Below are 15369 nucleotides of genomic sequence, written 5' to 3' on the forward strand. Positions count from 1 at the left end.
CAAAAAAGGATTAAAAAAATAAACAGGGACTCAATAACCTGTGGAACAATGTCAAGAGGTATGTATATGTATATGTAAGTGTCATCTGAGAAAAAAAGAAGTCAATTGGGTAGAGAATTAGAAGAAATGTTGGCCAAAAATTCCCCAAACAGTTGAAATCCTAAGAAAACTATACTATGAAATCACATAGCTTGTATCTTACACCTCTCACCAGCATCATTTTGGTTTTGTCTCAACAATTTGTTTCAATTCACTTTTCTTTGCAGACTTGTGGTCAAGGGGCTGAATGAAAATATGGTAGTCAGGATGTTTTCTATTTTAAAAAGTGAAAGGGTGATAATATTAAATTTTACTAAGTAAAGAATTAACATCTGAGAATTTAAGAAGATGAATCTGGTTGACATGAGACAAAGAAAAAATGAAGGATCAAATGAAAGAAACCTCTGGCTGAACCTTTATAGTTTGAATGTTATGACAATGATTAATATCAAGTAATAAATTTATAAGTAACTTCAGTTATGTTAACAAGGGAGATTTTCCCCTTAGGACACTATACAACTTTAACTGAAAACAGTAAAGAATATAAAATTATAAAAACCTACACTTTCCAAAATAATCAATGTTTCAAGAACGTTAATGAATAACATTGCTCATCAATGAATCAAAAATAAAATTATGTAAAAATGGGAGATATTTTGCAATCTGTAAAAGCAGCCTTTAGTTCTCTTTGATGCATTTTAATTAGCTCCAGTCTCCCTTATACATTTTCAAAAATACGCACTATTCCTCCATTCCTTTGGTAATATCAAAATAACATCGGGGATGGAAGTAAGGAAGAGTAGCCTGAAGAAAAGTGTTGTAGGAAATGTCACTTCCTCACTAAAAGTTTGATTTCTCATCATCTAATTTCTTTCAGACTTTTGAGTAATGAGCATGTGACCATTTCTACAGATGTTTAAATACATATTCCTTCTTATTTAGCCATATGCAGAAATAACGCTATAAGAAGTCATCTATTTCAAACACTTTATCTATCCCTTTATGTGGAGCATCATTCAAAGCTTATAATCAAAGTTGTCTGAACTTCCATCTCAAAAAGATTTTTAAAAAATATTTACATGAAACAATTACTTTTCGAGTGGTTTTAATATATTTCCTCATGTTAATAAAATTACAAATTACTAATGTCCATGTAAATGAAGTACTGCTTTAACTATCTGATTCCACAAATTTAAAATAGGAAACCATGAGTGGAAATAACACCATTCCTTTATTACCATTTATTCATTTTAAATATCAGTAAATATCAAGCACATTAAAAAAAGTCATAGCCTCATAATGATATTCACAGCCTCAAAGATTAAATTACCAAAACATGTAGATTTAAGGAATAAATACAGGGTTATTACACATTTAAAAACATATACATTATATACCATCAAATTTGTTAACCATCATTTTTGACAATGCAAAACATATTTATAAGTAAATATAATATCTTACTCTCTCTATAAAGAAAAGCCATAGAAAAGATTCTTATCATCAGTAAATCTTTAAAATAATTAATGTATTTATTTATTCATTCCCTAACTGAATCTGTCATTGATGACTGATACATCCTTAGCCAATGGTAATGTCCTTAATTTGACTATTCCTAAGTATTATTTCCTAATCTTTGTTTCTCTTATGCATATGTACCTATTTTTACCTATCTTAAGATCTATATAGCTAATAAATTATAATAATATTTTAGGTGTAAAACACTAAATTTAGCCATATTTTCAAATATTGAAAATTAATTTTATTAGCTATGACACTGTACAACATCAAGCTATTATTAATGATGAAATAACAATAGCCATGTGAGGATGGAAAATGTTAAAAGTTGCAAAATGACTGAATTAATTGCATGGAAATCCATGATACATACAGCTAACTAGAAAGTACTCTCCTCTCATCGTTCCTTACATACACTATTCTTAATTAGCTAGGAAGGAAAAAATGATGAAAACTGTTGGCAGATTTAGGTACCAGATACTGAGAGTCATCAAACCTACTCCTCACTGCAATAACAGCTAAAGGAAATGCAGGCAAGGCCACTCTTGTAAGAAAGAGCAATGCTGGCCAGCATCAGCAGCCTATAAACTTAAACTATAAAAATTAGTACGTAACGAGTTAATTAGTAGCTTTCATGTAGTAACCCATCATCCTACATTGTGATTTAGTGAGAACTATACTGAGTACAGTGTCCAGAAAGATTGGACACTCTAAAATTAATACACATAAAATTCATGGTAACATAATTATTAAATTATTGCAACAAATGATGTTGTAATGGCAATTGCAAATAAGCATGGGTGGGTGTTTATTATATGAGGAAGTTAAAAAATTGAATGCTATAAAATTAGTGCTCCATTAATACCATCCAAGTATAAAAGACTGAATCTAATGAAAATAAAATCCTAGTCATGTGCAAGAACATTTTTAAAAGGAGAGAAGATAATTCTTTGCTCTAATTCTCTATTTGTCTAACAGCTGAATGATGTATAATTTAGTCCTCTATTCAACTATTTAGTCCTCATTGTGTTATGTCCTTATAGGCTTCCCATGATTGATAAATGACATGACATCCATGCTTATAAATTTACACTTCTGAAATCTGGTTAATGTCAATCAGTTCTTCACTACTTGACAACGATGTTGCTAAACCTGGCACAGGCTGACTCCATGTAGATAAAACTAACCCATGATCACTGTACAAAGCAACAAACACCCATCTCACCTTCCAGTAACAGATACATCAGAAAAAAACTTGAGTTGAGTTGTAGGAGCAATAAGTCAACAATTTTCAATTGGAAAACACTTCTGAGTTTCCTCTAAGATTCTCTAGATTGATCTAATTCTGTTTTATGGTTTGGATTATGTATAATTCAGAGTAAAAGGAAAACACTGACAATAATAATAACAACAATAAAATCAGTTTATATCTCTGAGATTAACTCTTATAACCATCCCCTAAAGAAGGCATTTTTTCCATTTTCCAAATGAGGAAATACAGATTACCTGTCTCAAGTCATACAGCTTTTAAGTGAGAGAATCAAAAGTTAATCTCAGGTTTGTCTGAATAAGGTACATGGTCATGGTTTCAAACACTATGCTACACTTACTGTCTTACATATTCATAAAATACTTGGCACCCTGAAGGTGGAAATCCTAATTTCAAGGATCTATATCTACATGACCAAATTCTACTACATTACTTATCTCTTTCACATATTTAAGATTCTAAGAGCCAAAAGTAAAAAATTACTGTTTCATTTGGAGTCATACTATAGTGAGTGAATATTATAGGGTAACCTCATTTTAGTGTATCAAACAACTTAAAAGCATCAATAAAAACTATGAAAACACTATGAAGATACCACCCATAATGGTATCTTTAAATTTTATGTCATATATTGCCTTCGAGGCAATTCAATAAAGATAGGACAACCTTTACTGAAGCCTTACTTTGCAGCCGCCGTGTGGGGCTCTCTCCGTGGAGTTGTCGCCGTGGCATATGTGGAGAAGGACGGGGAAGTGGCAATGAGGAGATGTCGTGGGTCTGAAGTTTGTACCAGTGTGGCTCATCATCTAATAATGCTGTTTCTAATTCAATCAAAATCTACAAAGCCAAGAGACAAGAAACTGTTATATACCAATAATACAGAAATTCTCTTAAATGGTCTCATAACTTTGAAAATAATAATAGTAATATTGTTAAATCAAAAGTAAAGTCATGTTGCAAAATTTTTCATATGTTTTCATAATAACTAAATTACAGATATTTATTTGGTAGACCTTTGACCAACCACCGACTAGAGGCTGCTGAATCGCAACAACAGAAGTAGCACTCATTATTAAAAGCCTGTAATAATAACTAATATATGTATATGATTTTATACTTTAAAAAGCATTTTCATTTTCATTCATTAACTTAGCCTTTGAAAAAAACTCTAAATGATGAGAGAAAAGTCAAATTACAAGTGCTTAAGATGCATTAAAAACCATGTTATATGTTATCTTAATTTTCAGAAAAAACTACTAGTTTGGTCTTGCTAGTCATAAAAAAATTCAAGGGTCAAAGGTTAAGAAACTTGTCTAAGCTCACATCAGCTGGCAGAAGAAAGGGCTGACTCAAACAAAACTCTGTGTTCAACATCTCGTGCTGCTAAGGAATCAAACAGGAAAAATGGATTTTTAAAGTTAACCATATTATAATATGGATTTTATAATATAAATATTTAATAAATTTTAAAAGGAGATAAGTCCATAAAAATAAATGGCACTTTTCATTTTAAGGGTCACGAGCACACACGACAGTGCCCGTACTTAGGTGTGTGAGAACTGCTGTGTAATGATAAACCATTATTAGCTATGGGGGTAACGAAGTAAAACAGCGAAGTTCTTTCATTCTTCCTAAATTTCCCCTAGTGATTTTCAAAATTATAGGCACTGCAATCCAAATGTTTACACACACACACACACACACACACTTAATCCTCATTAACCCTGAGTTGCATACTACTATTATTCTCAATTGTTGAAGAGGAAACTGAAGCAGAAATAGATTTAATAACTTGCTCAAGGACACAGGTTAGGAAGCAGGAGTACTATAAATGCAGACCCAGGCGGTTGTCCTAGCTTTTGTTCCTTGCAACTGATAGACTATTCTTTGATTCCTTAGCTAATGACATTCAATTTCATATTTCTATGGTTTTCCCTAGAAGTTACCATTTAATTAGTAAAACCAATCATATTGAAAACTGCTGAAAGCAGATAGCTTAGTGTGTTAGTAGCTGGAGAACTAACGCTCACCTTGCCCCTCTCCAATTAATTCATTGTCCACATTACACTACAAATATTTTTCTCTAGTACAAATGCAAGAAGCAGTTCTCTTTTAAAATCTATCATTGGTTCCCATTATCCACAAAATAAAACAAAAACTTTTTAGTGTTTAACCTTCGAGTCTCATTTCTTACCACTTTCTCTTCCAGTTTCAATACAGTTGTCCAAGAACCCCTCAACTCTGGTGACTTCTTTCTGCTACAGAAATTTCACTCCCCTTGACTTTACTAAATTCTGCTTTCTCTGTGGAGCAAATATGTATTCCTATTGCATTACCCTGTAACAGCACCTGCATATTATATTACAATTGCCTACTCACTCATCTGTATCCCCAGTGGATTATAAATGTCTTGAAGGAAGTAACATGCTATATTCACCTTTGAAGCATCAGTCCCTAGCTTATTGTGGATATAATAAAAGGCTTAAAAAATACAGGAATAAATGATTGAGCTAAAAGTAATACCGTTGGTTCAGGAAATTAATGGTATGCACACATTATAAACAGAAACTTATCAGCGAATTACAAACCAACCTCTTATCACTCAACAATGAGACCTCTACAATAAGAACAAACATGCAAAAATTGTCACAGAGTGACAATTGTTTTTTATGACATTAGTAAGTTTTGTCTTAAAGCAGTAGCTAAATTCATTCCATTAAAAAATTATGTTTACTTTTCAGATATTCAAAACACAAATTTTACTGACAGTCATATAAGCAAATGTATTCAAGATGACACAAACAGTCTTAGCTTTAACGTAAGTCCAGATACCTCTCCTAAGAATTCGCTTTCTTCCTCTCGAACTCGAGCTTGATCCCAAAGGGTAATTTCCAGCATTCGTTCCCGAAATTCTCTTCGGTGGACTGGAGAATAAATGAATGTTTGGTTCCATTTGGGTTCCAATGTTTTCTTTACAGTTTTAGTTCTTCTCTTGTTTTTATCACTATGAAAAAAATTAGAATACACTAACTTATGTAAACCTTTATTTTAAGTTTGCCATAAAATTGTTGATGTAAAATTTCTGAGGAAAAGAGTCAAGTGAATTTTTGCCACAAATTCATCATACATTAAAAATATTATAATCTTTAAAATTACTATTAAAATGTATAAATTGTATAATTATATCATGTTATATGTATGACTTAATAGCACTATTTCAATAAATCTGAAATTTTTCCATGATAATTAAAAACTTAATTTTTCTCAAAATCTAAATAAAACGAGACTATAGAAATTTATTTCTAAATTTTTTTAATATATTGCCCTAATGGAAACTTTCCAAATGCTAATTAAGCAATAACATTACATATACTATTCACTTATATGACAGAAGTCTCATTGTACAAAAAAACTTAGTGTATTGTGATATTCACAACTTGACATTCATATAGTTTAGCTACTGAGCAATTGTAATTACATTCTGTCAAGTTACTTTCTAACATACAAGAAGTATATACTTGCCTATTTGACATTGATCAGTTCTTTTAAATCATTGTAAAATTATTTCTATGTGAATTGGCTACTAAATGTGAGCTGGAAGTGGAAGCTGGACATCCTGATAGGTGGCATTTACAGCTCAAACGCTACCCTGCTTTTTGTATCTGTAAGTGAATGTTTTTAACTATGCATCCCATTGTATGCACATATATTTATGAGTTACATGCATGTATTACTATACTGTTGCACTAAATATTATATACATTTATAAATACATAAAATAGAAATTAAAATAATAAGATAAATAAAAAATTCAAATATTTCTTCTTGAACACCAATGGATTGTTTTACACATCCCCTGGGTACATGTATTCTTTTTGCAGCTCACTACTCCAGCTCATTAAGATCAATGGCTGAATAGTAATAAAGAAAATCATCCATAAAGGAAAGATTAAGTTACCTAGATAGCCTGTTCGATGCAAGAGGTGGGCGATGAAACTGTGCTAACTGCTATGAACCCTCCCAGCAGAGCACAGTGCTGCCCGTGCTGGGAGAGCAAAAGCAGGGAGAACTAAGAAGGGGCAGAATGTCTCTGAATTGGGAGCTAAGTCACTTTTCCAATGTAAACAGTGGTCTTAATGTTTAATGTAAATTTGACTTAAATAATCAAAACCAAATGTTTCCAGAGCTTATGTATTTAATGGAGCAGAAAGCCACCTTAAAACAATGTAGCTTTGATTTTTAAGGCCTTGGAAAGAAAAGCCATGTAGGAGATTTTATCTCTATTCAATTTTATGGAAAAGAACTGGTATTGTAAATAAAAATAATTAACAAAATAATAGCAATAATAATGAGAACTATGATTTATGACTTTTCTATCAGCCCCATCCTAAAATTTTAACGAATATTTGTAAAGCATCTACTTATATTCCATCCATTAAAAAATGAATTATGAAATCCTGTGAAGAGAGAAAGTTCCTTCCATTATGCCAGAAAGCAAGCGCTTAGTGGGATCCTGCTATCTAATTCAAGAATGGTTTATACTTCAATCTAAGAGGGAATAAAAGAATAAGCCTTGACTTCCTCTTAAGGAGTGAAAACAGCTCTCAGAGAATAACTACTTTAGAAGGGATTTCTGCACCAGGTGGGAGGGAGACTAGATATATTTGAAATTCTTTTCAAACCCACCATATATGATAACAATTTAATAAGGCGAACTAAACTTTAAGCGAGAATTATCAGTCTAGTCATGGATGTCTCTTCCCTCCTCACAGTACAGAGTGTATCCCTGTCCAAACGACAACTTGAGTTGTTAGAAAACAACTCTCTTCAAGCAAACTGTGTAAAATAAAATTATACAGCAAACAGTTTCTAATAACTTTAGATACTGGGCCACCTTGACATTTTCTAGTATAACTTCCACTTCAAAATGTGTGTCAAATAAAATTGAAGGTCTTTGATAATTGTCTTTCTTTCCTTTCCTCTTTTTTTTTTTTTTTTTGCTGAAATTGTTCTTCAGATGATACTTTGGCACTCAACTTAACCTGGATGACTTTAACTTAAACTAAGTAATAAAGAGTCCATAAGTGTATCAAACATATTTACAATTACATTGTGCCCCAGCCACTTCCAACCTGAGAAAAAAATGACCAGACCTGAGAACGCCCAGCCCTGACAGCCAGGGACGCAGAATAGCTGGGGAAAGGGCGGTTGCAGTCATTATTGCCTTCCCTTCTCATGATGCTATTGAATAATATCTTTTACTTTTATGTGCCTGAAACTAGGAGTGATTAGATAATTTTTGGTAAGTCATTTCTCCATTCCTAAGTTCTCTACTTAAATTAGGGTATAACAAAATATTTACTTTGATAGCAAGGACACAAAAAAAATATCTTAAAGAAGCTGATTCTGGACCCAATGGTAAATTTCCTTGATAATATGGGGCAATGAAATAAAGAGTACATACATTAATTTTACAGAATTTAAAGAAATAATGTCTTAGGAAAAGAAGGTAGCAATTGTACAGGAATATGATGAGTACCTTTTACTACCATTTCTGGTGTTTGCCTCTGTGGTTTGTGTTAAAAATACATCTGATTTAAAGGAGGATAATTTTAAATAATTTTGATCAATAGAAATGTACATTATTTAAGATATTATGATCCATACAACCTAATAAATATGCAAGAAAATTATGTATTAGGAACATCTGATGCATTAAAAACAATCTCAAAGTATTTACTGTCCCTATTTGATTCCTAAAAATCATATTTGTGTTATTGTAAGTATATGACAGGTATGATAAAAATAAATAACACACAATCAAAACACCCACTGCTATTAACATTTCTTGCTTATTTCCAGAAACATTTATTTTTATCTTATATCCCTACCTTCTGTCTGGAAGAAAGTAAATTTTAACATAAGGGTTCCTTGGCCTCCCATCTTCCCTGGAAGGGAGATCCTTCGCTCCCAAAATTGTAACTATTAATTGGTGACCAACCTTGTCAAACCATAGTTTTATCTGAAAAGCAAAAATATGCATTTATCAGCTCAAACATTTACTACAATAACATAATTTTTATATTCCAATCATCATTTACCACATTCTCTTACCCTGATACTAGCCCAGAATATAAATTTCACTTAGTAAATTGCATTTAGTTAAAATAAATGGATATGCTTTAATAACTTCAATGAATAGAGGAATTAATTCAAATATTTCATTTGATATATTACTTGGACTTTTGTTATCCTAATTGGATTGCTTATTAACATGCACATGGTAATTATACTACCATAATGAGGATTTTCTATACAATGATTGCTTCCTTTATCTTCATGCAAAAATCACTGTAGTTCATTTTGGTCCCCCTACAATAGTGAGTCAAAATAAATGCTCAAAATGAACTGAACAGGTAGTAACTTGTTTATATGGCATTCATAGGGAATTTATAAGGAAATGTTTTATGTAATTCTACAGCAGAAGACATTTCAAGGATTATAAGCAATGGGGAATTACTAATAGCTTTAGTCAATAAACTCCTTATGTTTGTATTTAAAACTATAATAAATTCCTATTTATAAAAGTCTTATTTTATGTTTGTGATGCAAATATATCACAATCCTTAGAATAAGGAGGGTATATTCATAAATTGAGATGAGAAAACGTGAATAATTTCCCTCTGCCGTAAGTAGGAACTGAAACTTCACATGCAGCTGCTGAAGTCACTTGATTTAACAACTGTTACCTCCCACACACACACCTCCCACTCCCACCCCTAGCGAACTGACGTGACTACATCAGGATCTGTGATAACTGTGACTCTGACCCACAAGTTGGTTCAGAACTCACCTACTTACTATCTTCAAATTGAAATTGAATCAAAAATTTAAAATTTGGGATTAAAATTGCATTTATGAAACATGTATTTTATGGTTTATATTTTTATGGCATATATGGATGTACGTGTATATACATGTTAATGATTTCATTTTTCCTTTAATCTGAATAAACAATGTTTGCAAATTATTTTGGAGGCAGAAGAGGGTATGGGAATATAAACAGTGATGGAAGGAGACTTGACTTGGAGTGGCGAACACACAATACAATATACAGACAATATATTATAAAATTGTATACCTGAAAGCTATATAATTATATTAACCAATGTTACCTGTATAAATTCAATAAAAATGTAAAAAGTCTAAATATACATCTCATGTCAGTCCTTCCCTCTCTTCTCCAATGAGGACACGCAGGTCCAGGCCAGGATAACAGGGCTTTGCTGAGTCCCTGACTTTGTATCTTAGAGAATGAGAAGCTGAGCACGAGAAGAGGAAGACTGATGGTCTAGAAGAGTACATAAAATTATTTATATGCTTTTCTTTTTTTGTCAAATGGAATCAGCCCTCTCTCTTATAGAACAAACATTAAGAAATATTTGAATTTTTAAAATTATAATCACTACTCGTTTTGTTGTAAGTCCTTATGTTTAATGCATGTATTACCTTGCCGTCCTGTAACAAAACATTTTCCTAATAAAGCTGCTCAGTTAAAACAGACTACAAAAGTGTGTTGTTCAGACCTCCTGCATCAGAGTGAAGAAGCTAAAAATTCCTTGGGCCCACCTCTCACCTACTGAATCAGAATAGGGTCCAGGAATTACCATTTTAATTTTAAAAAAATTTTATTTGTTTATTTTTAGACCGAGGGGAAGGGAGGGAGAAAGAGAGGGAGAGAAAAATCGATGCACGGGAGATAGATACATCAACCAGTTGCCTCTTGTACGCCCCAAACTGGGGACCTGGCCTGCAACCCAGGCATGTGCTGTGACTGGGAATAAACCAGCAACCTTTTGGTTCGCAGGCCGGCATTCAATCCACTGGGCCACCCCAGCCAAGGCAGGAATTACCCTTTTAACAAAGTCCTCCAGGTGATTGTCATGGACATTATAGTTAGAACCATGGCCTTAGAATAGGGGATCAACCTCAAAAAAAAAAAAAAAAAAAAGGCTCTTACATTTGAATGGAGAAAAAAGTTCAAGTATTTGTTTGCCTAAAAATATTTATCATAGATACAGATGAGGGCAAATGGAAAAAAAGAGACTGAACTATTCTGGCAAAAGACAAGAGGGGAAAACAAAAAAAAAAAGGCAAGAAATACAAGAGTATCTTGTATATGAGATAAAACAGAGGTGTTGTCAGAAAACATGCATCATGGGTCCTCTAAAAGGTGTGATCAGAACCAGAGTACTTTATGATATTCTCCATTGTCTACAGAAACAAAAAAGCTTATTCTTCCATGATATGAAAAATCCAATATTAGACACCTTAAAGAGAAAAATCTGTAAAAGGCTAAAAAGTTTTTCCGTTAAAATTTATAGTTAAGAAATAAAGAAACAGTGATCATTATTATCCTAAGCTCAGAGTTAATAAAGAAAATTATTGATTTCTGGGAGGTTGTTTTAAGGGGTTAAGTCTAAGCACTTGTAGTTAGTTATCTCCACAGGCAGTACGTTTACTCTTTGAGATAATTACAGCAAAATATGAGACATATATATTTCAAATACACAATAAGGAATATTGTTTTTAGATATTCTTATGCCATGAAAAACCAAAAATATCCCTTATTAATAATATTCATTTCTTATACAAACCTATCAGGCATATGGCTTTCATATTTTCATAATACTTTAATAGTTTATTAAATTATACTTTACAAATATATAAATGTCAAAGTATAGATATAAAATATAGAGATATATAGGCATATTTTTATTTTAATTTTTTATCAAAATTACACTTTTTAATAAACTGTCTTAAAGTGGGCATCTGATCAATAGCTCCAATTTTCATTTCATATTAGACTTCCATTGAAGTTTTTAATAGATATCCAGTTCATATTATCAAAGCAAAATCATTTTATTAGCTGTTTTATTACATTTCAAAATTGTTTATCTATGCTTTTAAAACAAATGGTTAATATATCTGTTGATTCCCCAAAACATAACAAATGCATTTGACAATTCTAGATATGACATACTTCTTTACATTTACCTCACTTTCATTAAATAAAAGTCTTGGTATTATTTTAATTGTTTGAACAAAACTATCACTCCAGCTTTACCATGTAACCATTTTTAAATCTCCTAAGCAGAACCTGAGCAGCACCAGTAAATATTTTATACTATATAATATTAGCTAGAACAAGTTTAATTTTTAAAATTCAACTAAATTAGTACTATTCAAAACCAATAACATAAAAAAAACATGCAGCAAAGCAAGGAAAGCAACACTACTACTTTTTAAACAAACTATATTGGCATTACCATGTAAGGGTTTCCTAATGAAAAGAGGCAAACAACTTGTACCCAATTATTACAGCAAAATTAAATGAAATTACAATTACAAAATGTAAACAAAATAAACCCATTTTATTTGAATTTTGATTTTGTTTTTTCAAAGTAACATACTTTCCAAATGTTGAACCTTATACATAATATGGGTAAAATCCATGTTTTAGATAAGGTACAAATTTATTTGCCAATCTCCTCAAGGAGATATTGCTTGGAAAATGCAAAAGAATGTAGATGTTAAGTGATATAATGAATGATTTAAAGAGACAGCAACTGCATAATAAAAGCAAGTATCAAAGTATAAAATTAGTTATTTCTTCCAATGCTACAGTATAAGTAGAATTTACATTAAATACCACTAAGAGTTTTAGTATTCAGTTCATCATATAAAATCACTAACACAAATTGTCTCTTTAAATTTTTATTTTACTTTAATCCTCATGCAGATTTTTACAAGTTGGCTCATAAAACAATCTGAAAGTCAATAATATGGCTTGGAGCAACATACCAAAAAAAGTTTACCTACTCCGCATTTTCCAAAAGCAAACAAATAAGGGTTAAGACACAACTTTAGTTTCTATCAGGCAGACAAGGCCTTTACCTGAACCCTAGGAACAAAAGGCGTTGTTCTTCTACTAAGGCTTTGGTTCTGGTAAGCAAAATTAAAGAAAAAAGCAATAAAACAAAACCAAAAGGACAACACGCTGGAACTAAAAGACCAAAGTAAAAACAAACACATACAACTACCCCTTAAATATAACTTTTCCATGACAATATATATCTAAATTAAGCACATCAATGTAATGGATAAATCAATTTTGTCAAAATGCTAAAATATATAAAATCTTAGAATTTCTAAATCAGGTTTTTAAATATAATCAACATAACAGGAATTAAAACTGGATGTAAGATAACATATTCAGGCTCGTAATTTCTGAAAGTATGAGTGTAAACAAAACAACAGCCAAGAAATTTCAGGTTTCCCCTTTGAACACAGTACAAAGAAAAGAATCCCAGTACAACATGAAGTCAGATAAAAATGCATCACAGAATTATTAGTGAAAACATCTGAGGAAGTAATTGTGTAATTTCTCCAAAAAGATATCTCTAACCAAAGTCTAAAAAATACTAGCCAAACTGACTTAGTATTAATTCTTAAAAAAATAAACACAGTATGCTGGAATGCACAGGATTAATTAGGTGATTCGCACTTTAAGAATTTATACCAGGTCCTAGTATTTAAACAACATTTTCAGACATTTATTGTGTACTATTCAAGATGACACTATATCTGATTTATTTTTATTTATCCAGTTCTTTCTATTTTTTCAAGCCTTTACTGACAGTTTACTGGAACTTTATTGCCTCCAACAATGCTAGGCACTAGTTGGTACTATCTCCAATTTGTAGAGGAGAAAACAGAATCAGAACAGCAATGAAAACTGACTACACACTCAAACAAAATTTGGTAAAACAGTGTGGAAGGAAAGGGGCCACATATTAACCTGACCATCTCAGGGGAGGCCTGCTGGGCAGCCTTACAAATTCAGAGAACTAAAGTAACCACAAAGGGTGTTCTAAAATTAACAATTATTAACTAAAAGCAGCTCATGGCAAGTAGTTATGTCCTAGGCCAGTATTTTTCCCTAACGAAGACCAGTCTTTCCGTATAGTCTTTTTGCATCTACAATAACTTACCTTTGGAATGTCAAGGTAACTTCCCTTTTTCCCAAACCCTTTGGGCACAAGCTGAGACCACAAGTCCTCTCATTGTTTTTGATTGTATTGATTGTTGATGGTTAACTATCCCTTACCCACCTAAGTACAAGAAGTACATATCTATCATTTTACCTTTTACCCAGTCCCAGAGGTTTCCTCACTTCCTTTCTCCTGCCTCCCTAACCTATCACCAATGGACTTCATGTAATCCCCTTATGGCTCCTTTGATTCCTTATGGCTCCTTCGATTCTGACATATAAAACAAGGCACTAAACTGCCTAACTTAAGTGCCCATCAGCAAACGAGTGGATCCAAAAACTATGGTATATTTACACAATGGAATTCTATGCAGCAGAGAGAAAGAAGGAGCTTATACCCTTTGCAACAGCATGGATGAAACTGGAGAGCATTATGCTAAGTGAAATAAGCCAGGTGGTGAGGGACAAATACCATATGATCTCACCTTTAACTGGAACATAATCAATAGAAGAAAAAACCAAACAAAATATAACCAGAGACATTGAAGTTAAGAACAATCTAACAATAGCGGGGGGGGGGGGGGACAGTGGGAAGAGGGGATTACAGAAACTACTATAAAGGACACATGGACAAAACCAAGGGGGAGGGTGGAGGTGGGGGAGGGAGGTGGGTTCAGCTGGGGTGGGGTGGAGGGATGGGGAGAAAGGGCATACAACTGTAATTGAATAACAATAAAAATTTAAAAAATAAATAAATAAATAAATAAACTGCCATTCTCTGGAGCATTTCTCAATCAGTTGAGATATTGCTCAAATAAACTTACCAAAATTCTCTAAGTTTTGAATGTTTCTTACACTGACATTAACTTGGCAACCATGGCAGGACTTAAAAGAAGCCCACCCAGGACCACCTTGCAGCCCAGGACCCCTCCTAGGTACCAGCAGGGGCCCAGTGTGCGTCACCGGCTCTTCCTTTTGCAAAGGGTGAACTTGGATGAGTTTCAACTGGAATTCCGGGCCTCCCAGTTTTAAGTTATGAGGTCCTGACTTTATTTGAGCTGTTTTCTTAAATCCTTGAAGTAGAACTAAAATTGACAGAACCCAGGCTAAGGCAGGATTTAAAAAAAAAAAAAAAGGAGTGGCTGGTTTTCAACTTTGGCTTTTCAATTGGTATTGCTTTCTGAGAAGGTGAAATGCACACTCTACAGATCTCAAAATAAAACTACAGTTAACATGGGAAATTGTACCTCCAAGGCCAGAACTCCCAGACCCCAGCCTTCATCAATACTCCTGGTAAGAAGCCTTGACTTGCAAGTGCATTACAGAAATGGAAAGATTTAACTAAAAATAGTATCAACTTAAAATGTCCAAAATGCAGTTTTCTTTTGGCACCTAAATTAATTTTTTGCATGCATGCAAAATTAGAAAATGCCATCTCTAAAACTAATCTGAATGAATGGGAAGCGTATATTGATTGGGAAAATAAAAG

The 15369-nt window shown here is 32.6% G+C and overlaps 1 protein-coding gene across 32 annotated transcripts in view; it reads right to left on the bottom strand.

Annotated features, from left to right (window-relative positions):
• Positions 1-15369, bottom strand: part of RIMS2 (regulating synaptic membrane exocytosis 2) — a 453335-nt gene that overhangs the window by 203248 nt on the left and 234718 nt on the right. For 28 of the 32 annotated variants that reach the window (XM_053929802.2, XM_053929803.2, XM_053929805.2 and 25 more), the window contains 3 exons: positions 8719-8849; positions 5660-5831; positions 3511-3664 (listed from right to left, as the gene is read on the bottom strand). In XM_053929802.2, coding sequence (XP_053785777.1) covers positions 3511-3664; positions 5660-5831; positions 8719-8849 — 457 coding nt within the window. Of the gene's footprint in view, positions 1-3510; positions 3665-5659; positions 5832-8718; positions 8850-12784; positions 12833-15369 lie in introns of all 32 variants that reach the window. The other 4 variants (XM_045181563.3, XM_053929817.2, XM_053929818.2 and 1 more) reach the window with 1 other exon arrangement.

Source organism: Desmodus rotundus, chromosome 8, assembly GCF_022682495.2.
Source record: "Desmodus rotundus isolate HL8 chromosome 8, HLdesRot8A.1, whole genome shotgun sequence".
NCBI classification, from domain to species: Eukaryota; Metazoa; Chordata; class Mammalia; order Chiroptera; family Phyllostomidae; genus Desmodus; species Desmodus rotundus.